General features: G+C 51.7%; 1 protein-coding gene across 7 annotated transcripts in view; it reads left to right on the top strand.

Moving 5' to 3' along the window:
* The window catches only part of PIK3C2B (phosphatidylinositol-4-phosphate 3-kinase catalytic subunit type 2 beta), a 79,125-nt gene that overhangs the window by 31,458 nt on the left and 23,627 nt on the right, over positions 1-24,040 (top strand). For 5 of the 7 annotated variants that reach the window (XM_035281112.3, XM_054248218.2, XM_054248217.2 and 2 more), the window contains 15 exons: positions 2,831-2,931; positions 4,169-4,323; positions 4,636-4,756; positions 8,283-8,394; positions 8,528-8,607; positions 8,973-9,036; positions 10,706-10,852; positions 11,472-11,505; positions 12,502-12,697; positions 13,745-13,867; positions 17,819-17,986; positions 18,529-18,640; positions 20,278-20,420; positions 21,680-21,868; positions 23,655-23,748. In XM_035281112.3, the coding sequence (XP_035137003.3) occupies positions 2,831-2,931; positions 4,169-4,323; positions 4,636-4,756; positions 8,283-8,394; positions 8,528-8,607; positions 8,973-9,036; positions 10,706-10,852; positions 11,472-11,505; positions 12,502-12,697; positions 13,745-13,867; positions 17,819-17,986; positions 18,529-18,640; positions 20,278-20,420; positions 21,680-21,868; positions 23,655-23,748 (1,839 nt within the window). Of the gene's footprint in view, positions 1-892; positions 1,368-2,830; positions 2,932-4,168; positions 4,324-4,635; positions 4,757-8,282; positions 8,395-8,527; positions 8,608-8,972; positions 9,037-10,705; positions 10,853-11,471; positions 11,506-12,501; positions 12,698-13,744; positions 13,868-17,818; positions 17,987-18,528; positions 18,641-20,277; positions 20,421-21,679; positions 21,869-23,654; positions 23,749-24,040 lie in introns of those variants that run through there. The other 2 variants (XM_078356962.1, XM_017966588.4) reach the window with 1 other exon arrangement.

Raw genomic sequence — 24,040 nt, 5'->3', positions numbered from 1 at the left:
CCCTTGCATTATTCATCTCTACCCATTCTCTTCTCACAATGAAAATATTTAGAAAAAGTATGCAGTATGACAAATAATTTTATTTTTTTGCAGAATATAGTGTAAAATAGCAGAACTATCTAGGTCAAAGCCCCCAGGCAGGTTCCAGGGTAGTTCTGACTTTTTTATGGTTTAGGGGAACTTCAGCAGCATCTCCCAGGTGGGACCAGAAGGCTTTGTATTTCATCCTGGGTCCAAGGAGTCAAGAGATACCCCCATGGCTGATGCCTTCTTTTTTTTTTCCTTTTTTGAGACAGAGTCTCTCTCTGTTGCCCAGGCTGGAGTGCAGTGGAGTGATCTTGGCTAACAACAGCCTCTGCCTCCTGGGTTCAAGCAATTCCCCTGCCTCAGCCTCCTGAGTAGCTGCTATCACAGGTGCGCACCACCATGCCTGGCTAATTTTTGTATTTTTAGTAGAGACGGGGTTTTGCCACAATGGCCAGGCCGGTCTCGAACTCCTGAACTTAGGTGATCTGCCTGCCTTGGCCTCCCAAAGTGCTGGGATTACAGGCACGAACCACTGCACCTGGCTGGCCGATGCCTTCTGTGACAGCTTAACACTCCACTTCATTCCATCCGGTTTCCTCCTTAGCCATTGTTTAAGGGCACTGGGGTTTTCCCACCTTGTCACCTTGTATCTAGCCTTTGGGATCCTTCCCAACTCTGAAGAGCTACACAGTCCTTTAGAAACAGGGACTTCCTCTGTTTCTGCTAAGAGAGTAACCCCAAAAGCTGAATCAGGTCCTGGAATAAGGCACATCCCTAGAGCTCAGGGATTTTTAAAGGCCCTGCTCTGAGAGGTGGGGCTGTTTCCGCTATTTATAGGGACTGGGAGATTCCTGTTCCCAGCTCTGAGTTCCTCACACCCAGCTGGGCCTGCTCACTGAGTCAGGGCACCCTGGTAGGTGGTCACCTCTGTCGCTTGCTCTCCTGCCTCCCTCAGTTCCTCACCCTCCCCCATCCCCTGCGTGTCATCAGAGTTCTGAGACAGAGCTCAGCCCAGAATCTCCTTGAAGAAGTGGGCACAAAGCAAAAAGCTCTTGCCAGGTCTGAGTGGGGAAATGCGGCCTTGGTCCTCCCCAAGTCAGCTTGGTGCAGGGGCTCAGCCTGCCGGGATGGGGGACCCCTTGGGCCCTCGGCCTGTACCACCGCCCCGCTTCCGCCGGGCTTCCAGCCGGAAGGAACCTCCTTATCCCAGGCCGGTGGAGCCAGCTCTGGAAATGGCTGGCTCTCAATGCCAGTCTGATACCCCCGCTGCCAGCCTCTGCCCGGCAGACTCCCCCAGCCAGCATCGGGCGATGCCATCAGGGCCTGCCAGCCGGGCAAACGTAAGTGGCTTTTGTTTTCTTATGGTGCCAGTGAGTGGTACAGAAAGGGCATGACAGTGCCCTTCAGTGGCTGCTCTGTTCTCTCCCTCTCTTGCCTTCTCTTCCCTCCCCCTACTGTTTCTCTCTCTCTTTCTTTTTTTATTCCTCTCTCTCTCCCTCTCGTGGGTTAATTGCTGACAGTGGTACTATTGTTTTGACTAGGACACAGGCACGAACTTGGCCGAGCTGGGGCCTCACATGCCAACTGTCCCCAATGCTGCCCTCCCTCTATGCACCCCCGCCCCTGCCACCCATTACACCCAGGGGAACAGGGCTGACAAGAGAGGGTCAACCAGAGGAAACAGTCTGGATATTCAAATGAGGAACTCAGTTGCTGCCATCTGCCCCAAGAGGCAGGGAGGACTTGAGGGTAACCGGTGGGTTGGATGAGAGGTGTGGGGTGTTGTGATGTGCACAGGCTGGAGCCAGACTCCCCCCGGAAACAGCTGTTGGAACCATGGTGGCTGAGTCTCTATCTGAGCTGAAGCCTCATTTCCTGGCGTGGCCTCCTAGGCTGCCCTGAGCAGGCCTGTCAGGCAGAAACATGTCATGCACTGGCTCTCCCTCCCCCTCACTTCCTTTTCCCTAAAGCTGGGCTACGGGCCTTGCTGGGGGCTTCGTTAGGAACCCTCCTGGGTGACTGAAAACAGCTCTGGGATGGGAGACAGTTTGAGACCTTGTCTGAGAATCTCACCACCATACATATAGTTTGAGAGAGGAAATGGGGCCAAGGCAGGCTCCCTGACATTCCAGCCATCCAGAGCCGGCTGACTCGGAAGCCAGGAGCCAAGCTTCTACCAGGTCTTCCCCTGCCCAGACCACCGCTTTGATGCTTTCTTCCTCAAATAGCATTTACCCAGAAGGCACATGTGTCTGAATCATCTCTTCTATCTAAGGGCTCTTGGTCTCTCTCTGCTTTGGGTCCCTGGGGCTTGTGGATGTGGAGGCCTTTGACCGGGGCCAATCTTCCCTGGGCACCATTTGAGCAGCCCACCTGCTCTAGCCTCAGTGGAGAGGTTAGGAAAAATGGCTCCTGCTCTGCTCCCCGTCACGCCTCTGAGAGGATTCTTCGAAAGCCCTTGCTGCAGGAGCGGCCCGACAGTACTGAACGGCCTTACCAGTTGCCTCATACTTATCAGACTGTCCTGAAGTGGCTTTGGCCACATTCTCATCCATCCCACCCAGGCTTCAGTACTCAGCCAGAGAGCTTCACCTCTTCCCTCAACCTGGCTCCTTCCTGGTCTCCTAGGACAGCAGATACATATATTCCTGGATGTCCCATTTGTTCTTGTGCCCCTTTCATTGAATGTTAAGTGACTAACAATTCTTGTCATCTAGAATTTAAGTTTAGGTCTGGGAGTATCTCATAGGGAGGGGACACCATGGGGGGGAAAGGCACTGAGTTGGCTGCTCTTCTCTTAAAGGTGGGCTCCCGGTCCCACACGGTTGCCAATGGCCATGAATTGTTTGAGGTCTCAGAAGAGAGAGATGAAGAGGTTGCTGCATTTTGCCACATGCTGGATATGTAAGAGATAGAGAATGGGGCAGGGGATGTGGGAGGGCTATGGGGGATGGGGAGGAGGGCCATTCATTTCAGAGCTTTCTTTAGGAGGGAAGAAGCACCATAATTAAATAAATCTCAATTCACACCTACGAAATGCTTCCTACAACAAGTGTCTGTAGGGTTTTTGATATCTTAGAAGTTTCACTTTTTTTTTGAGTTGGAGTCTCGCTCTGTTGCCTGGGCTGGAGTGCAGTGGCATGATCTCGGCTCGCTGCAACCTCTGTCTCCCGGGTTCAAGCGATTCTCCTGCCTCAGCCTCCTGAGTAGCTGGGATTACAGGTGCCCAGCACCATGCCTAGCTAATTTTGGGTATTTTTAGTAGAGATGGGGTTTCACTATGTTGGTCAGACTGGTCTCGAACTCCTGATCTCGTGATCTGCCTACCTCAGCCTCCCAAAGTGCTGGGATTACAGGCATGAGCCACGATGCCCAGCAACTTTTCACATTTTTTAACAAAATTTATGAAACCTCCATTGAATGGTCAAGGTATCCTGACCACTCTAGGGTCTGACCCTCAGTTGCCCTTAGGAGCAAATGCACCCCAGTTGGCAATAAAAGTGTTATCCGGAAAAGGCCGGGCGCGGTGGCTCAAGCCTGTAAGCCCAGCACTTTGGGAGGCCGAGGCGGTGGATCACAAGGTCAAGAGATCAAGACCATCCTGGTCAACATGGTGAAACCCTGTCTCTACTAAAAATACAAAAAATTAGCTGGGCATGGTGGCGTGTGCCTGTAATCCCGGCTACTCAGGAGGCTGAGGCAGGAAAATTGCCTGAACCCAGGAGGTGGAGGTTGCAGTGAGCCGAGATTGCGCCATTGCACTCCAGCCTGGGTAACAAGAGCGAAACTCCGTCTCAATTAAAAAAAAAAAAAAAAAAAAGAGTGTTATCTGGAACTAAAAGAGAAAGGAAATGGATTCATAAAAGAATTTTCCATTAAACTTAGCATGGAAAGCTTTGTCATTTTAGAACTATTTGCACTGTTCAATGGTGGGAAACATTTTGCAATTATAAAAGAAGTGTAGGGAAGGGGGTTTCTCAGAGTTGTGATCCCACTGTCCCCATCCTGGCCTGCAAATGTGGAGGACTGGGCTGAGTGGGGACAGAGGGGCTCTTGAGTCCAGGCATGAGGGCTCCAGCAGACCTCTTCTTGACTACTCTCTTCTAAAGGCCCAGTGAGGGTTTTTTTTCTTCCTGTGCAGCCTTCGATCTGGCTCTGACATCCAAGACTACTCCCTTACTGGCTATGTCTGGAGTGCTGTCACCCCTAGCCCAGAGCACCTGGGGGATGAGGTCAACCTGAAGGTGACGGTGTTGTGTGACAGCCTTCAAGAGGCACTCACTTTTACCTGCAACTGTAAGTTAGTGATAAGGGAGAGGGTGTGAGCATCTCTTGAAGTGGGGCGGGGATGACTGTGTTTTGGATCCTATTCCTGTCTCATCTTGTGACCCAGATGAAGGGCAGTGAGGATGCTCCTTTGCGGGGCTGGCTTTAGGGCCAGATTTCTAGTGCAGTCACTTTCCCCAACCCTGAACTATTTGCATGCTTTATCTGATTGGTGATGGTGCTGGAGAACACTTAGCTGGGCAGGGGGATCAGGGTAGGGAAACTGAGCCCCAACAGCCCCAACACCCGTCATCTTTGCTCCCCCTGCCTTACCCTTCACAGGTTCCTCCACTGTAGACCTGCTTATCTACCAGACCCTGTGCTACACCCATGATGACCTGAGGAATGTGGACGTGGGTGACTTTGTGTTGAAGCCCTGTGGGCTGGAGGAGTTCCTACAGAGGTGAGTGGATTGGTGGAGGTAGCCCCTGCCTTCTGGGTAATAGGATTGTGAGGGGGCTTCTTGGGATTGGTGCTGGGACCGGCCTGGCAGCTCCGCCCCAGTCCCACAGTCAAGACTCCCGCTTTCTGGGCACACTTGGCCACGTCACACTTTCCCCAGGAGCTCTGTCTTCCAGCAGGGTTGGCTGACAGCCTGAGGCAAATCTGCTGTGGAAAGAGTTTGGAGCTGGGATTAGGCAAAGACTAGGTCATATCTGCCTATGGAGAGATGTGTGTATTTATGGGGAGGGGTGGGCTTGGGGAGACTATATGGTAGCGCTATATCTCCTGCTCAAGATTATGTGTGGTGTTTTTATGGCAGAAGTGCTCTTGTGGAGCTCAGGGGAGAAAGTCTCTCCCCATTCTCCTGCCTTTTCCCCTGCTGGCCTGTGCAGCTAGTTTTCCTCCTCCCAAAAGCACGCCTCCAGCTCCTTTTCATCCAGTGCCCTCTGTGGAAAGCAGCCTCTCTGGAAAGTCTGATGTGGACCAGCTGAGGCAACCCCCTTTCCACTACCCTGGGTTCTGGAGGGCTGGGGTGGAAGGGAGGCAAGGTTACTACCTCTCAGATGGTATAGCAGTGTGGCAGCAGACAGATAAGCTCTGCTTTTCTCCCTTAGGCTTCAGGGCAGCTCCTGCCCCCCGACCTCTGTCCACTTGGAGGAAGCAGGTCTTCAGAATCGAGAAAGGAGAGATCTGTCTCTCACTTCTTCGGAGTGTCCTATAAGTGCCACTACTTGCCTTTTCTCTCTCTTATATCCAGGTCTAGAGGCAAGGATGGTTGATCTATGGTTAGAGCATAGGATTTGGCAGTCAGGATGGAAGTTTCATTCCTGGGCTTCTTTCTTTTTTTGAGACAGAGTCTCTCTTTGTCACCCAGGCTGGAGGGCAGTGGCACCATCTCTAACTGCAGCCTCCATCTCCAGGCTCAAGTGATTCTCATGCCTCAGCCTCCTGAGTAGCTGGGATTACAGGCATGAGGGACACCATGCCTGGCTAATTTTTGTATTGTTGATAGAGAAGGAGTTTCACCATGTTGGTCAGACTGGTCTTAAACTCCTGACCTCAGGTGATCTGCCCACCTCAGCCTCCCAAAGTGCTGGGATTATGGGTGTGAGCTGCTGTGCCCAGCTATCTGGGCTTATTTCTTCAAATTTAGGGATATTGTTGGGTCCTTTCTGGCCTCTGCTTCCTCATCTGGAAGCTAAGGGAAAAGAAAGAAGCAGGGCCCTGTATGGTACAACTCCAGGGTGCCATTCAAATGTGCTCCACCTCTAAACTCCATTATGTATGCACTTTCCCCTAGAGGAACAGGAAGGGTCCTAGAGGCAGGGTCACCTGGCAGAGAGAGCACCAGGTGGCCTGCCACTGTTAGAAGGGATCAAGGGGATATAGTGGGTAAGTTGAAGCTCCTGCTGACACCATTACACAGGTGTGAATTCTGATTTGCCACTTCCTAGTTGTGACGTCTGATGCTCAGGGCCCTCTGTAAGTTGCAGGGAGGGTGAAATGTGAGAATGACCCAGTGGGCAATCAGTAAATACCAGCAGGGAAGGAGCAGCCCACAGAAAAAAGTCATGGGGCTCTGGGCTGGCCAGATACTGCCATTTCCCTTGCAGCACCCCAAATGCTGGAGCCCCTGGGTCCAGAGGTAGTGGGAACTGTCAGGTTCTACCTTCCTGCCAAGACTCAGGTAAAATGTTCTCAGTGAGGTGGGACAGGGTCAGTGGTCCTCAGGTCACACCCCTTGTGCTCTGACTTGAATGTGTGGAGAGGAAGGCCTTCCACAGAGAAGATCAAGCCAGGCCCCCAGGGGACCTGTGTCCATGAGTCCTGGTCTGGGAACCCCACTCCTGCCCAACAGAAAAGCACAGTGCTGGTTCCTGGCCCAGCCCCCAGGCCCCCAGCACATGACAACCCAGGCTGGGGTGAGGGTAGAAAGGACCCTCGGGGGGGTTCCAGAAATCTGCTAGTTCCCAAGGAAGCTCTCAGATTTTCTACCCCCGAAAATTAGGAGGGGCTGATACTGAAGGGGTGAGTGGGTTCAGGATGCAGGCTGCTCTCAGATAAGAACCTGGAGGCAGTCCCATGGGAGGGCTGGGTTTCCTGCCACCTACCCCAGCCCCAGCACACTCTTCCTTCCTCCCAGGCTCACCCACCAGGCCCAGCCTCACCACCTCCAGGTTTTGGCTGCACTTCAGTCTTAGATCTGAAAGGGCGGAGATCAGAGGCTTGGTCTTCTCAGAATGTGGAGAACCCCTCCCTCAAGCCTTTACCAGATCTAGACGGCCCTGGGGCCCTGCACCTCCCCCAGCTTCTGCACATACCTCTCCCCTTATGCTCCTGTCCTCTCCTCTCCATTTCTGGCCTAGATTCCCAGCTCTGCTGAGGAAGGAAGTCCTTTTCCGGCTTCTGTTACCCAGCTCTTGAGGTCCAGGCCTGCAGTGCCAGCCTGGAGGTAGTTCTCCCTCTGCTCCTCTTCTTGGGTTTCCTTGCTGATAAAGGTGTGATTTGGGAAAGAGGAAGAAGTTGGATCAGAGGGACTCCTCGGCCCTCCTCTCTGAAATGCGGAGTCTCACCTATGGGTGCTGGAGTAGGTGGGACTGGCATGCATTTGGGACTTTTCAAGGAGTCAGAAATTTTTAAGGTTATTCACAAGCAGCAGGGGCCACAGAGGGAAGGTAGAAAAAGAACTTGAGGCCGGGCGCGGTGGCTCAAGCCTGTAATCCTAGCACTTTGGGAGGCCACGGCAGGTGGATCACGAGGTTAGGAGTTCAAGACCAGCCTGGCCAAGATGGTGAAACCCTGTCTCTACTAGAAATACAAAAATTAGCTGGGCATAGTGGCAGGTGCCTGTAATCCCAGCTACTTGAGGGGTTGAGACAGGAGAATTGCTTGAACCCAGGAGGTGGAGGTTGCAGTGAGCTGAGATCGCACCATTGCACTCCAGCCTGGGTGAGACTCTGTGTCAAAAAAAGAAAAAGAAAAAGAACTTGAATGGGGACACTAACCTGGAGGCTCGGTGGGTTGGTTGTGTTTGGCCTCAGCACCCTAGTTGAACTCTCTGAGTTCCCACATTGGAGTCTGAGCACAGGTGGACTCCATGTCTCTTCCTGGTTGTCCCCTGTATGGAGGCCCAGAGAATAGGGCTTCAGCAACTGCTCCCTGTGGTGTCCCTCTGTTTCCCCACTCCCTGCAATGGTTCCCAGCCCTGGAGTGAACCAGCGATTACCACACAGGTAATAAATACCTAGGCGAGTCAATATTTGTACTGACCAAGGGTTAAGTGTATCAGGCGGCTTTTGTTTAGACAGACCTCTGTTTCTTTTCCTAAGCTCTACCATGACATTTCCTAGGAGCCAAAGTAGGGGGTGCAACACAGGAACTACCTTCTTACCTAAACCTTTCTGCATCTCTCTCCCCATGGCTAAGGTATGCATTTCCCTTCCCAGTGAGCCCCCAGGATGCTAATGGTGTTGTCTCTCTACCAGCAAGCATGCCTTGGGCAGCCATGAGTACATCCAACACTGCCGCAAGTTTGACATTGACATTCGGCTACAGCTGATGGAGCAGAAGGTCGTGCGCAGTGACCTGGCCCGGACGGTTGGTGTGAGGGTGGTGGAGGGTTGCACCGGGCTGGGGAGGTGGAATACAGTATGGAACACATCAGGTGGGAGTGGGGTAGGTGTGATGGATGGGTTGAGTGCCCTCTCTGAATAGGGCACTTCTTGCACAGGTGAATGATGACCAGAGCCCCTCCACCTTGAACTACCTCGTCCATCTCCAAGAGAGGCCCGTCAAGCAGACCATCAGCAGGTGAGCATGGGCTCCAAACAGGACTGTGTAGGGACCCCATCAGATGTGCCTGCTTGTGTTTCTGCTAGGGCTAAGGGATTCTTGCAGGTGTCAGGGGTTGGGGCCCACATGTCTTGTCAGGGAAGATCCCCACTCCAGGCATGTTTCATCTCTTCCCTCTGGAACTTTGCCATCCTTCTCTCCAGGTGAGAAGTGGCAGAGTAGAAAGACTCTCCCTCCTTCAGTCTTCACAAGACATATGGAAAGAATGCGACCTCTTTTAAATCAGAGTGTGAGCTGAGGAGAGGGAGGGAGAAACTAGGTTTCCCAGGGCACTGGGTCTTTCATGACCTCTCCTATTGTCTTCCCCTGCCCCCAACTCCCAGGCAGGCTCTGAGTCTTCTGTTCGACACTTACCACAATGAGGTGGATGCCTTCCTGCTGGCTGACGTGAGTACGAATCCAGGGGCTGGCCCAGCTGCCAAAAGCTCCTCCTCCCCTTCCCCAGTCCTCTTGGGATCACCCAGCACTAGGAGGGATCTGGGTGGAGCAGAGCACTTCTTTTTATCCCCCTTGCTCATGGGCAGTGACGAGTGCATCGCCAGGGATTCTGCTCCTCCATAGAAGTAGGTCAGGAACTATGTCCTGGTCCCATTCTCTGGAGTAGGATGTCTCCAGAGCTAAGGGACCTGGAGCTGTCACCCCCTAGCTGCTGCACTTGATGTTCATTGGAGCATGCATTCTATGAGCAGTGTCAGAAACCTTTGGTCTGAGAGGTTCTGTTGTGCTGGTATCACAGGTGGGAAACCATCAGGAAGTAGAAGGTTTCAAATGTAGGGAGGGGCCACAGCTCTCTCCACTTGGACTCACGTGGAGCCTCAAGCCTCAAAACCATGAGAATCCACATTTGTCTTAAACGTCACAAAGCTGAAGAAAATCTGACAGTTGTCTTCAAAAACAATCCCTTGCCAAGTGCAATGGCCCACGCCTATAATCCTAACCCTTCGGGAGACTGAGGTGGGAAGATTGCTCGAACCCAAAAGTTTAGGACCAGCCTGGGCAACATAACAAGACACCATCTCTACAAAAAATACAAAAATTAGAGCCAGTCATGGTGGCACACACCTGTAGCTCCAGCTACTCTGGAGGCTGAAGTGGGAGGATTGCTTGAGCCCAGGAGTTTGGGGCTGTAGTGAGCTATGATCACACCACTGTACTCTAGCCTGGGTGACAGAATGAGACCCTATCTCGAAAAACAAAAACCAATCCCTGTCTCATTGATTCAGTTTATAGTAGTGATAGACTCTTCCCTTTTGAGGGGTTCATTATTATGTCTAGTCACTGCCAGAATCCCTTCTCTAGCAACCTCTGCTCGAACATTTCCACTGATGCAGGGGAAGCTCTCTGAACACCTGTGCTGTGCTGGTCTGGCCCTACGCTAGTGGCCATGGGGTGGGGTAGGGGGAGGGTAGAGAAGTGTAAGAATTGTCATAGCCTTTGGGGAGCTTGTGCTCTTGTTAGAAAAATTGAATAGTAACATACAGCTATTAGTAGACAGAACAGGATGGTAATAAATTAATTAATTAAGAGCTCCTGGAGGGTGCTAGAGGAAGCGGATTGGCCAGGGACAGCTTTATGTAGGAGGTAGAATTTTAGCTCCTCTGTGATTTAAATGTACATAGGTAATCAGAGCTGGATAAGCAAGGGAATTCCAAATGAGGAAACTGCAGGAGCCAAAGTGCAGAGGGGAGGGTATGGCTGTGGCATGTGTGCAGAAGTGACATATCTGTCTGGAAATTCCACAGGTCTCTGGGAGAGATCCTGTATGTATGTGAACAGTGTAAGTAGACTAACGATAGAGAGAGGTTAGAAATAGGAGGAGCTTCAAGGGGAACAGCTGAAAGAATTGGGGCATGTGGGCATGGCCCATTGAATTCAGTGGGAGAGATTGTTTGCTGATGCTGGATATTTGAAAATGAAATGTATTACACATTTACCCCTGAGGATCATGAATCTCTACTCTTCCCAACGCTTTCCTTTAAAGACTGGGTTAGGGAGGGGTTGGAGACCAAGAGCATCAGAGCAGAGCCTGCCAGCCTCACTGTGCCACCTCCCACAGGGGGACTTCCCGCTGAAGGCTGACAGGGTGGTCCAGTCCGTCAAGGCCATCTGCAACGCCCTGGCAGCTGTGGAAACCCCTGAGATCACCAATGCTCTCAACCAGCTGCCCCCCTGCCCCTCCCGCATGCAGCCTAAAATTCAGAAGGTAAAGGGGCCCAGGGCGCTACATGGGGAAGGAGGAGAGGAATACTGCCAGGTAACCGAGCTGCCTGTTGCTAGGGTGTGTAGGTGTTCACTCACTAAAAAGGGACTTCTCTCCACCTCCACCTTTTATGTTTAAGCAATTCAACCACAAGAGCTCTTCAAAAATGGATGCCAAGTGTGTCCCCTCTTCCTGAGGTTGAGGGAGAGCTACCTGGGACTGATTGCCAAGAGCCCAGGCCAGTAAAGGCTTTATTCACAGTCACCAAGGCATTGCCTGACAGTCTGCATATCCATCAGGGTGCAAAAACAAACCAGGAGGAAAATCTCATTAGAGCCAGGGGCTCCGGAACTCCAGCAGGGGCTGTGTGCTCTGCAGCCGAGTGGCCTGAGGGTTGGGATGTCTCAGAAGGGTGGATGCGATTTCTATCCTCCATCAGCTCACTCTGTCCATCACACAGACCTGGAACCAACCATTACTCTATCCTCTCTGGGGATTCTCAGCTCCTCACATTTCAGTCCAGTCTGGTCCAGATGAGTGCAGCTGTGAAAAGCCCTTCTTTCAGCTGTGATAAAAAGGCTGTGGCCCTGAAGCTCCCCTCCCTCTTCTTTTTCCCCAACAGGATCCCAGTGTCTTGGCTGTGAGGGAAAACCGAGGTAAGGGAACTGCACTTCATCTTTATCCAGTCGGGCTGCCGAAAACTCCAGTCTCTGCCTAGATTCCTTTATCTGCCTGGCCCCCTTGATTTATGTGTCGGAGTTCGCCTGGTGCGCGTGCATGCGTGTGTGTGTGTGTGTGTGTGTGTGTGTGTTCATTCCTATATGAGGTGTGGACACAGCTGGAGAGCACATTTCTTTCGACAAAGTGTTTTCTCATTATTTTTCCTAGTCATTCCTCCTGGTGTCCCTGGGAGATGGTGATGAAGGGGTGGAAGTGTGGGAGTGGGGTGGCGGGGCAGCGCTAGCCCTGCCATCCAGATGGGAAGCCTCCCACTTGCGTAGATTGTGATTATTCTCCCAATGGCTCACACTTGCTACGTTTCCAATTTAGAATGGGGCTTGGGAGAGGATGAGAAAGAATTTTTCACTAGGATTTTTCTAGGATTCCCCTGTCGTGCCCTTGCAGCTGAACTTTGCCTTAAGACAGACCTATATCCCTGGGATTCCTTTGTTTTGGTTTGTTTTTTGTTTTTGCATTCCTGGGATTGTTATGGTGATTCCCAGTCTTTTGGATGTCATAGACCAGTAAAATGTCCCCCAAATACTTTGGGGGACCAACAGAGAAGCGCCAGCCTTTTAATTGGCCACATTTTTTGGCCTTTGCTTTATTGAAGCAACTGCTAATAATTATTAACACCATTTCCTAAAAGAAAGGACATTTTAATACTAAGTAAGTGGCAATACATAAAAATAAGGATTATATTTAACATTGTGTAACTGTCAGTATATGAAAAGCTCACGACGTGCCTCTGCTTTTTTCACATTTCACCACAGACAGGGAACTTTGTCACAGCTATTAGAGACTGACTAGCATTTGGGGACCACTTGGGGGGTGCATAGGTCTTAGGCCATCCCATTCCAGCCAGTGCCATGGCCACAGATCGGGCTTGTGAAGGCCTTATGTCTTTCTCTTCTGACCCCTTCCCTTCCCAGAGAAGGTCGTGGAAGCCCTGACCGCTGCCATCTTGGACCTGGTGGAGCTGTACTGCAACACATTTAACGCAGACTTCCAGACGGCAGTGCCTGGGAGCTGCAAGCATGACCTGGTCCAGGAGGCCTACCATTTCTCTGGGGCCCTGGCCTTCACTGTCTATGCCACCCATCGTATCCCCATCACCTGGGCTACCAGGTGAGCCCGGGGCTGAGTAGCCTCGAGGGAGCAAGCTGAGTTTGACCTCCATCAGGGCTTCTTCCCATCTGCACATAATTCCACTGTCCTAAGTCTTAGGATGTGTGTGGCATTGTGTAACATTGTGGTGCAATGGGGCTGCGGGGCTGAGCCAAGTGCGTGAGGAGGACCTGGGCTGGGGACAGCCCAGAGGAGAGAGGAGTCCCTTAGGAGGTGAAGCAGATCTTGTTATTGCCTGTTGGTGCTGGCTGCCTCTGCATCCCTGCCCCCTCCAGATCCAAGGCCAGTGGAAGGAGACATGGCAACAGATGGCCAATTCCCAGATAGAGTGCAAGCTCCCCGGCCAGTCGGAGTGGGCGGGGAGGTGGGAATGACCCTTTGTCTGGGGTTCCCTAGGCCTGCAGGGGTGGGTGGAGGAGGATGTTCTTTTGGTAATCCTCAGCGCCTCTGTTGGGTCCCCAGCATCCAAGGCCTGAGGGAATAGGCACTGGGCCCTACCCCGCCCCTGCCGTCCCCTTCTCCCAGCCCCCTTCTCCTGCTCTCTTTGTTCCTCACTTAATGTATTCCTCTGGGCGATTGGCAGAGAACAAAGGAGGCAGCCTGGGAAACCGGGGCCTTCTCTGACCTCTTCTGTCAGGCACCTGTCATGAGCCACAGGGACCCCCGTGTGTTGGCATTCACGTCGGCATATGTCGTCTTCCTCCCCCACCCTTCTCACTTGCGCATGCACGTGCGCGCACACACACAGACGCTCGATGGGCTGGAGCTTCTATAAGGAGGCTGGGTGGCCGGTTCCCACTAAAGAAAGAAAAACCACAAGGCTCAGCATGGAGCCTAAAACCAGGCAGAGGAATCCCGATTGCATTGCTTTGGCCTGAGCGCATTTACTTACACCCAGTTTGACTGTCCTACCCAGAAAGCCGGTGTTACAGCCCTCAGAGACTGAGTTTTGCCGGGGAATATGGATTTTGGCCTTAGGGGGACGCACAGGTTTGGGTGATTGGTTTTGGGAGCTAGGTGTCCTGACCTGCTCCCTTTCTTTTGTAGCTATGAAGATTTCTACCTCTCCTGCTCCCTCAGCCATGGTGGCAAGGAGCTGTGCAGCCCTCTGCAGACCCGAAGAGCCCACTTCTCCAAGTACCTCTTCCACCTCATCATCTGGGACCAGCAGTAAGCCCTTCCCCCAGGCTCCAGTGCCCAGGCCACTGCAGACCTGTTAAGCCTCCAAAGTATCCCTGGGGCCAGATAACTAGTCCTGGACTAACGATAAACCCAGGCTTCCTCATTAACCCCAACTGGACAAGTCATTTGAACTCTTGAGTCTCCACTTCCCTGACTCCTAAATGGGGCCAAGTATAATTACCACCTCTCAAGTTCTCATGAGGATCCAATGAGAAGGACCCATAAAGGCTCTTTGTAAACCATAAAAAACCATATAAATGTTAGTTGTTAGTTTTAATAATACTTTATTTTTTGATCTTGTCTCCCTTAAAGAGTATAACTAGTTGGAGTGCTTCTCATCCTCTCCTTCTTCCCATAGTTTCTGTAGACCAAGGAGAGGAGACTGCTTTTTTCCTTTATCGACAGAGAAGGAAGGGTTGCCTTGAGAAAGAATATTGAGCTTGGATTCACAGGAGTGAGGGTCTAATTCTAGCTCTGTCTCGAATACTACTTTCTATTCTTTCTGTGCCTCATTTTCTCAAACTGAAAAATGGGGACATTTGTTTAACTCAGAGGCACTTTTGGCATCGAGATGAGATAGGCAGGTTATAAATATAAATATGAAACCAAAAGCACAAGGTAGTATTAATCACCACGTGTTCACAGTAATTTGGTGTCAGGAAGGTAGGCATTAGCCAAGCAGAGCAGGAAGGAAACGGAGGAGAGGGTGCCTTGCTTGAATGGGGGCACTGCGGGGGTTTTCCTGCCCTGTGCCTCATCTGTGCTGTGCTCTACCTTCCTTCCAGACAGTCAGAAAATCCCCTGTGTGCTGCCCCCAGCTTCACTTCCCCACATTGACTATATTAGAGTCCTCACTTGCAGAGCAGCACTGCAACTTACGTATATGGAGCACAGATTTTTTATTTTTTCTATTTTTCTATTTATTTTATTTATTTATTTTTGAGACAGAGTCTTGTTCTGTCACCCAGGCTGGAGTGCAGTGGCCCAATCTTGGCTCACTGCAACTTCCGCCTCCGGAGTTCAAACCATTCTCCTGCCTCAGCCTCCCGAGTCAGCTGGGACTACAGGCACGCACCACCATGCCTGGTTAATTTTTGTATTTTTAGTAGAGATGAGGTTTCACCATATGGGTCAGACTGGTCTTGAACTCCTGACCTCATGATCTGCCTGCCTCGGCCTCTCAAAGTGCTTGGATTAAAGGCATGAGCCATCATACTGTGCCTGAAGCACAGATTAAAGAGGACGAGAAGGGTCCTGGAGAGGCCGAGGATGCAAAATAAGTTGATAAAGAATCTGGAAATGCTAGAAGGGATGGGTCATTTTACAGATGGACATCTGGGAAAATGGCTTTCACACTTAGGTAATTCGTAGAGCAATAAAGGTGTATATGACCAGACATGGTGGCTCACACCTATAGTTGCTGCACTTTGGGAGGCCAAGGTGGGAGGATTGCTTGAGCACAGGAATTTGAGACCAGCTAGGCAACACAAAGAGGTCTTACCGCTACTAAAAAAAAAAAATTATTTATTTAATTTATTTATTTTTTGGAGATAGAGTCTTACTCTGTCACCCAGGCTGGAGTGCAGTGGTGTAATCTCGGCTAACTGCAACCTCTGCATCCTGAGTTCAAGCAATTTTCCTACCTCAGCCTCCCGAGTAGCTGGAACTGCAGGTGCGTGCCACCATGCCTGGCTAATTTTTTCATATTTTTAGTAGAGACGGGGTTTCACCATGTTAGCCAGGATGGTCTTGATCTCCTGACCTCATGATCCGCCTGCCTCAGCCTCCCAAAGTGCTGGGATTGCAGGTGTGAGCCATTGTGCCCAGTCGCTACCTTGAATTTTAAAGGCCAGTCCCCTGCCTAGAGCCTTGCAAAGGGCATTGTCTTGCACTGCCCATCCAGATGTCTGGAATGAGACTTCTTAGCTCTTCATGGTCAAGACTAAGACATTTGGGAGAAGGCGTGCCGGTGTTCCCAGGACAGGCTTTGGGCCAGTCGTTCTCTCCTTCCTACTGTAGGTGCAGCCTTGGGCAGGTCATTCAACCTAGAATGGCTGTGATAATAGGGCCTACCCTACAGGATTGTTTGAGGAACAGTTAGGACACTGTAAATAAAGTACTTGGCACAGGCTTCTGGGCTGGGGACCCCTCTTGTTTCGGTTTCTCTGTTTCAGGTGATTGACAGAGTGGCTGATACCTGGGGATACATGTGCATGAAAATGCCATCTGTATAACCCAGTGCCAGTGCAGTGACCACAACGTCACATAGCAAAAAGTACACAGTGTGCACACACATCCAAGTGAAGCTATGCTCCCCTTTTCCCTGATAAGAAACTGAGGCACAGAGATGGGAGTTAAGTTGCCCAGGATTGTGAGTGGTGGAACCAGGACTGGCACCAACCAGCACATTAGGCAGCCTGTGTGATGTGATGTGATGTCAAATGGGCTGCAGGAAGAAGAGGGGGTTTCTCGGGGAGGAAGGTAAGGGCTGCAACTAACATAATGGTTATCCTGACCAGCCCTGGGTGAAGGTCTGTGGGAGAGGTTTTGGAATACCAGATATGCCCAAGGACTGAAGGGAAGGGGGCCTTGGCTGTGTCTCGCTTCCTTTTCCTTAAGACATGAAGCTGGAAGCTTCTTCCTTGGATGAAAAGAAAGGGCTAAGCCTCTCCCCTTTGCTATGGGGTCAGCTGATTCTCTGCCTCACTGTAGTGGTACAGGGATCAGCTAACTCTCAAAATAGGCCCAGCAGCCCTGCTTTGACACCTCCAGCCAAGCCCTGGCCTGGCATGTTTGCTGGCTGCTGGAGGGGCCCTAATTATAGCTGTGGGCCCCCCAGGGCAGAGGCAGCTGGGACAGAGCAGGGCTCTGCCAGTTTGTGGTAGGCTGGAGGGAGTGCCTCACTTAGGTGGAGATTCCCCTGGAGGAGTGAGGGCAGCGGTGGAGACAGGTTGCTTTATCATGAAACTGCTAACCTTGGGGGTGGCCACCCTGCCTCTGTGCCCTCTGGCGTAGAAGTTGCTGGGCCCTGGGCTGGCCAGGAGGGTGTGACAGTATGGACTTTGGCCCAGGGACAGTTTCCCTGAAAGGTAATGTGGGTCCTCCCTGCCTTTCCACAGCTCCCCTCCCCTGGGTACTTCACCCCACCCAGCAGTTCCTTATCCTGAGCTTGGAGGGAGTGGCTGGGTGTGATTCAGACAGAGGGACCTGGAGGGAACTTCTGGGCTTGAGGAGTGGTGGGGCTAATGTGTCTCAGTTCTCTTGGCCCTGTCATTGGCTTTCTCACTACTGTGCGACTTGGAGAAGCCCCTTCTCTTTGAATCTTTGAAGTCCCTTTGGCTTTGAATCTCTCTTGGGGGTAGGGGTGAGGAAAAACCCATCGTGTGTCCCTGGGGCTAGGTGAAGGGACTTGTGTGGGGACAGGTGAGAGGGCTGTGGGGGAGGGTGAACCAAGGACAGAGAACATGGTGCTTCTTCCTGGTAGCTCTCGGTGAGAAGTGGGGGAGGGATGGGGACTGTCAGAGGGAAAAAAGGAGGACAAAAGGAGTAGCTTTGGGGACCTTCTGCAGAAATTCTAAAATGAGGAAAGGAGCAAGGCTGACAGTGTGGGACGTGTCATCACCTGAAGTCCGAGGTGGCTCTGGCTAAGCGGGTTCTGTCCAGGCACCATGGGTAGTAGTAGCCTCACAATCAGGGGATGTCTGCCTCACTCGGCTACAAAGCTCCGAGGACGCCACATTGTGCTTCTGGGAACATCCAGTGGGGGTTTCGCCTAGTTTGGGGCCTCTCCTAGTTCTGCAGGAGGAGGGCTTCCCCACGGAGTATGTCTAAACCCTGAGAGGGAGGCTGTAACCTCAGCCTCAGCTTGACTTCCTGGACCACCTGTTGCTTGAAACCACAGGAGTGGCCCCTCCTAATTTGACTTCCTGTTTTCTGCAGGATCTGCTTCCCAGTGCAGGTGAACCGGCTGCCTCGGGAGACTCTGCTCTGTGCCACTCTCTATGCTCTGCCCATCCCCCCACCAGGGAGCTCCTCAGAGGCCAACAAACAGCGGAGGGTGCCTGAAGCCTTGGGCTGGGTCACTACCCCACTCTTCAACTTCAGGCAGTATGTGAGCCCCAGGATACAGCTTTCTTGGCCTTGGAAGGGGAGGAGGGGGACAGAGAAAGGGGCCAGTGACAGTGCCCTTGGGAGGGTTGGCCATGTGGGGCTCACTGGTGAAGTACAGAGGGTCCCCAAGCACAGAACTGGTGACCAGGACTATTGATGTAACCGAGAACCACTGAGCAGTTCCAGTGGCACAGGACTGTTGAGGGGACACAGGAAAGCAATGCTTTGGTAATGTATCATCTGCTCCTGTCGTTAGAAGAACGCTAGAGGTCATGTAGCCCAGCCTCCCCACCTCACAGAGGTATCCCTACCACCAAGTCATCCAGACCAGGCTGTGGTTAGCTCACAAGGCCTCTTGAGGGGTGTGAGCTTTTACAGGACTTGGGAGAAGGAGGCGACTATGGTCTACTGGGAGAATGAGAGAGGGGAGTTGGATGGTAGCTTCAGACAGAAAGGCAGATTTTTGGATTGGGGGAGCAGGAGAAAAACCTCTCTGCTTAGCCATTTTAGTGGCTCTTCCCACCCTCCTTCCTTCTGAGGGTCCTGACCTGTGGCCGGAAGCTTCTGGGTCTGTGGCCAGCAACACAGGAAAGTCCGAGTGCCCGCTGGAGTGCCCCGAACTTCCACCAGCCGGACAGTGTCATCCTGCAGGTGAGGCTGGCTCTTCCCTCCATTCGCCAGCAAGACCATTCCAGTCAACTCTACATTTTTACCCTGAGATCTGAGCTGGGACAGCCAGGGAGCGAGAATGCTAGAACTTCCAGCATGGGAGGATGACGTGACTGAAGCAACCGAGTGAATGTGGTTAGACGTGGAGCGGGAGGTGAGCTCTGGGGTGTCCACCTCCCATCTCCGGGGTTACATTTATTTCACGGAGTCTGAAGATAGGGTCTGAGACCCTCTGCATTCAGGGCTCAGCTTCTGAGTCCCTTGTACTGAATCCTCATACTTCTGAGTCTGATCAAACCTGACCTGTGCCCTCTTGGGGCCTGAGGGGACACCTTTCCCCCAGCCAGTGACGCAGTGCTTTCACAGGGTGAACATCTTCTCCAGGGGGAAGAGAGGAGCTGTTCATGCCCAGAATCTAGTTTCCAGTTCCCAGTTCCCAGCTTCCCTTTCTGGTGGTTACGGGATACTTTGGTATGGAGTATGAATGTTGACATAGAATGAAATATAGTGGTATAGAATGAAAGCTCCCTGAGGCAGGTGTTTGTTTTGTTTGTTTGTTTGTTTTTTGTTTTTTTTTTTTGAGACAGGGTCTCTGTCACCCAAGCTGGAATGCAACTGCACAGTCTTGGCTCCCTGTAAACTCTGCCTCCCAGGCACAGATCATTCCCCACCTCAGCCTCCCAAGTAGATGGGACTACAGGTGCATACCACCACACCTGGCTAATTTTTGTCTGTCTTATTTACTACTCAATGCCCAGAGCCTAGAAAATACTTGGCACATGTTCAGATTCAATACATATTTGTTCAATGAGGCTGGGTGCAGTGGCTCCCACCTGTCATCTCAGCACTTTGGGAGGCCGAGGTTGGGGGGATCACTTGAGGTCAGGAGTTTGAGACCAGCCTGGTCAACATGGTGATACCCTGTCTCTACTAAAAATACAAAAATTAGCTGGGCGTGGTGGTGTAATCCCAGCTGCTCAGGAAACTGAGGCATGAGAATTGCTTGAACCTGGGAGGCAGAGGTTAAAGTGAGCCAAGATCATACCCCTCCACTCCAGCCTGGGTGACAGAGCAAGACTGTCTCAAAAAAAAAAAAAAAGATATTTTTTGAATGAAAGAAAGTAGAGCTCCTTTGGAGAACTGGCTCACTCAGCTCTAATAGTCACTTTAGTAGGATGAACGTCTGGTGGCATAGAATAGGGACCCAGTGTTCCAGGGTCTTCTCCCAGCGTGTGGTCCTGCCTCCCCTCTGGCAGCAGTGCCCTCTGGCACGCTATGGAAGGCTCCCCGGCCTCAGCCTGGATGCTCCCTGTGGTTCAGCCAGGTGACATTTCTGTTGAGAGTTCTGGTTGAGGCTTGTCGCCTCACCAAGGTGCATTACCACCAGACCACTTCCTCACATGTCCATTCTTTTTCTCTTTTTGTTTCCCTCTCATTTTTTTGCTGAGAGTTATAGCTGGAAAGGACTTTAGAGATCACCAAGTCCAACTGGGTTATTTTACAAAGAACCTGAGGGAGTGAGGGAGGGACAGGCCAGAATGATGGGGTGAGATAAAGAAGCCGAGAGTCTACCCACGCTGCCTGTTCTCTCTCCTCACGTCCCTGACCCCGTCCCCCAGATTGACTTCCCCACCTCGGCCTTTGACATCAAGTTCACCAGCCCCCCTGGAGACAAGTTCAGCCCCCGATATGAGTTTGGCAGCCTCCAGGAAGAAGACCAGCGCAAGCTTAAAGACATCATGCAGAAGGAGTCCCTGTACTGGTGAGGCCCAGCCCCACTTCATCTGACCTCCCAGCACTGGGTCCCCGTCCTCCTGCTTAGGGATTGGAGGTGGGAAGGGGTGGGCATTGGCACCTAGGCAGGAAGTGGTGGCAGCCCCCAGGTCTTTCTCCATCAGTGGACACTAGGAAAAGTGGAGAAGTCAAGGTCAGGAAATAAGAACTGAGAATACCCAACTCCCACCCTGGGGACTTGGTCCAGACTCCACTACTCAGGAGGACCAGAGCTATGCCCCACACCCCAGATGTGCTGTCTACTACCTGCTGTCCATGGGGGCAGCTGCCCCACCACCCTGCCCCCACCTCCTGCCCTCAACTCCTGCCCCTGCCACACCAACAGCCTTTGAAATTTTCTGGCCCTGTCACTTTCCAAAAAGGATTGGGTGTCCAAGCGAGCTGGCAGCTCTCAGGGGTGAGCGAGTCCAGGCTGATCTCATCCTTGGGGCTGCTGCTTTCACAGGATTGGAGAAGGAGGGGTGGGACTGGAGCTGGAGGACCTAGAGGGACCAGGTTTCCCTGTCTGCTCTCTGTTTACCTCTCTGGCTCCTGGCAGCCCTGTGCGTGTATTGTGTGTGTGTAGTGGGGCATGAGAGATACAGGGCTCATCTCTGTGCCTTTCGTCCGCCCCGAGAAGCTGGAGTAGCTGAGTGACTGCAGACCTCCCTTCCCCCACTCTGCCAACCGCACTTCATTAGCCCCTCAGCTCCCTTCTCCCATTAGACACCTGATCTCAAGCAAGGCCCAATTAGCTGCGGGTCCATGAAAGCTGACAGCTGGTCCCAGGAGGCCTCTCGGCTGCAGAGACCCTGGTGTGGGGGGACCACTGCCCTCTGGTGGTTCTGCTTGAGAACGGTGCCCTCAGGGCCTCCGCAGGAGGGGTGGCAGATTTGGTGCCCTTGGCCCATGCATTCTGCCTGCATCCAAGATGTCCCTGAGTTGGGATCAAAGGTAGGATTTGAGCCCTGTTTCCTGAACTTTGCTTCATATTGGAATCACCTGGTGATCTTTGGAATGTACCGATGCCTGGCTTCCCAGCCATTCGAACTTAACTGGTTATCAGGTGTGACCAGCCATGGCAAGGGGTTTCACCTAGCCCTTCGAGTGGCTGTCATTGCAGCAAAGCTTGGGAACCACTGAATTGCTGTGCGTGCAGCACTCCCTGGAGGGTAAGCACTGCAGCTTCTGACCGACGCTGTTCTCTCTCACTGCCCCGTCACCTTCTCCTTTCCCCGTGCTCATCAGGCTCACTGATGCCGACAAGAAGCGCCTTTGGGAGAAGCGATATTACTGCCACTCGGAGGTGAGCTCACTCCCCCTGGTGCTCGCCAGCGCCCCCAGCTGGGAGTGGGCTTGCCTGCCCGACATCTATGCTCTCCTGAAGCAGTGGACCCACATGAACCACCAAGATGCCCTGGGGCTCCTGCATGCCACGTGAGTTGTAACACCTGCCTTTTCTGACCAAGTGACCCTGTAGAAGCCAGGGCATGGTACTGCCCATCACGGATCTAAGCCAGCCCTGGGGAACATGGTAAAGTGGGTGTGGATATTCAGGGATTTTCCATTTCTCCTTTTTGCTTTTTCTTTCTCATTTTTTACCCCACTGTTATATTGTGGTCATTTTTCAAACATACAACAAAATTGAAAATTGTACAGTGAATACCCATGTGCCCATCACCTAGATTCTATCGTTAGCATTTTCTCTGTGTGCTGGATTGTATATATTTCATTTATCCATCCCTGTATCCATACATCTAGCAACCTTTTTTTTTTCTTTTTTGAGACAGAGTCTTGCTCTGTCCCCAGACTGGAGTGCAGTGGCACAATCTCGGCTCACTGCAACCTCTGCCTCCTGAGTTCAAGTGATTCTCCTGCCTCAGACTCCTGAGTAGCTGGGACTACAGGCATGCAACAATTTTTGTATTTTTAGTAGAGGTGGGGTTTCATCATGCTGGTCAGGCTGGTCTCAATCTCTTGACCTCGTGATCCACCTGCCTTGGTCTCCCAAAGTGTTGCAATTACAGGCATGAGCCACCGTGCCCAGCCTATCCATCACGTTTTTTATGCTTTTTTTTTTTTTTTTTTTTTTTTTTTTTGAGACAGGGTCTTGCTCTGCCACTCAGGCTGGAGTGCAGTGGCATGAATACGGCTCACTGCAGCCTTAACCTCCTGGGCTCAAAAGCAATCCTCCTGCCCCAGTCTCCAAGTAGCTGGAACAACAAATGCACACCACCACACCTGACTAATTTTTTAAATTTTTTGTCGAGATGAAGTCTCACTATATTGCCCAGACTGTTTTCAAACTCCTGGGTTCAAGCAGTCCTCCCTCCTTGGCCTCCCAAAGTGCTGGGATTACAGGTGTGAGCTACCATGCCCAGCCTTCATAGACATTTTAAGTAAATTACACACACCATTAAACTCCCTGCTTTGGCATGCACATTATTAACTAGAGCTCAGTGTTCGTTCTGTTGTTTTTTTTTTCTTTTGAGGCAACATTTACACATAAGCAAATACCCAAACTTTACTTATACACTGGCTGAATTTTGACAAATGCATACACCTGTGCAACTGAAATTCTTATTACTTTGTTTTATTTGAACTATTGTCTCTTTCCCTGTTTCTCTTGAAGGGTTCCCTGTGGACCCAAGGCTTCCAGTCTCAGATGTGTCAGGGATGCCTTTTCTAGACGGTGCCCAGGGTTTTCCGCTTCTTTCCTGCCACTCTCAGTAACAAAATGTACTCATTCATGTGACCTGCCTTTAGGGGTTTTTGAGGCAATGGTTTTGTTAAAATTCTGTGATTTTCTGTTATTTGCTTGGCATCTTTTGCATGAAAGGATGTCACCAAGACAAAATAATGCTTTTACTCACATCAGGGCCCCCCAATTGTGGGAATTTCTGGCACGGTGGGAGTCAGGGGAGAAATTTTGGGAGTAGGTTTGGGGACTTTGTCCCATTTTCTTTAAATCATCCAAGGAGTAAAAGTGGCTACGCGATTGCTCTCCCGTGGTTCAAGGTAGACTCTGACCATAAAGGAGGCTCATTCCCAAGGGTTGCTGTCCAAGGAAGGTGCTAAGGATTCTCCTAGTGACTTTGGCGGAATCTAGGGCCATTGCATTTTCTCTCTCCATCCCTCTGAAGCCCAGGGATGAGGATGCTTGGCTCACAGCTGTGCCTCAGCCTGCAGCAAGGTTGTCAGGGCACTGGGCTCTGTTTTGCAGGTTCCCGGACCAGGAGGTGCGTCGTATGGCTGTGCAGTGGATTGGCTCACTCTCAGATGCTGAGCTGCTGGACTACCTGCCCCAGCTGGTACAGGTGGGTGCACTGGTCTTCCCTCCAGTTCTGCTGGTCCCATCTCCAATACCCCAAGTGAGTCTGCATTCTGTCCCTTAGAAACCAGAGATCCCAGCCAGGTGCAGTGGCTCACGCCTGTAATTCCAGCACTTTAGGAGGCTGAGGCAGGTGGATCATGAGGTCAGGAGTTTAAGACCAGCCTGGCTGATATGGTGAAACCCCATCTCTACAAATAATATAAAAATTAGCTGGGCGTGGTGATACACACCTGTAATTCCAGCTACTTAGGAGGCTGAGGCAGGAGAATAGCTTC

This window comes from Callithrix jacchus, chromosome 19 (assembly GCF_049354715.1).
Source record: "Callithrix jacchus isolate 240 chromosome 19, calJac240_pri, whole genome shotgun sequence".
NCBI classification, from domain to species: domain Eukaryota; kingdom Metazoa; phylum Chordata; class Mammalia; order Primates; family Cebidae; genus Callithrix; species Callithrix jacchus.
Note: the sequence above shows the minus strand (reverse complement) of the source record. Positions and strands in the feature narration are given on the sequence as shown.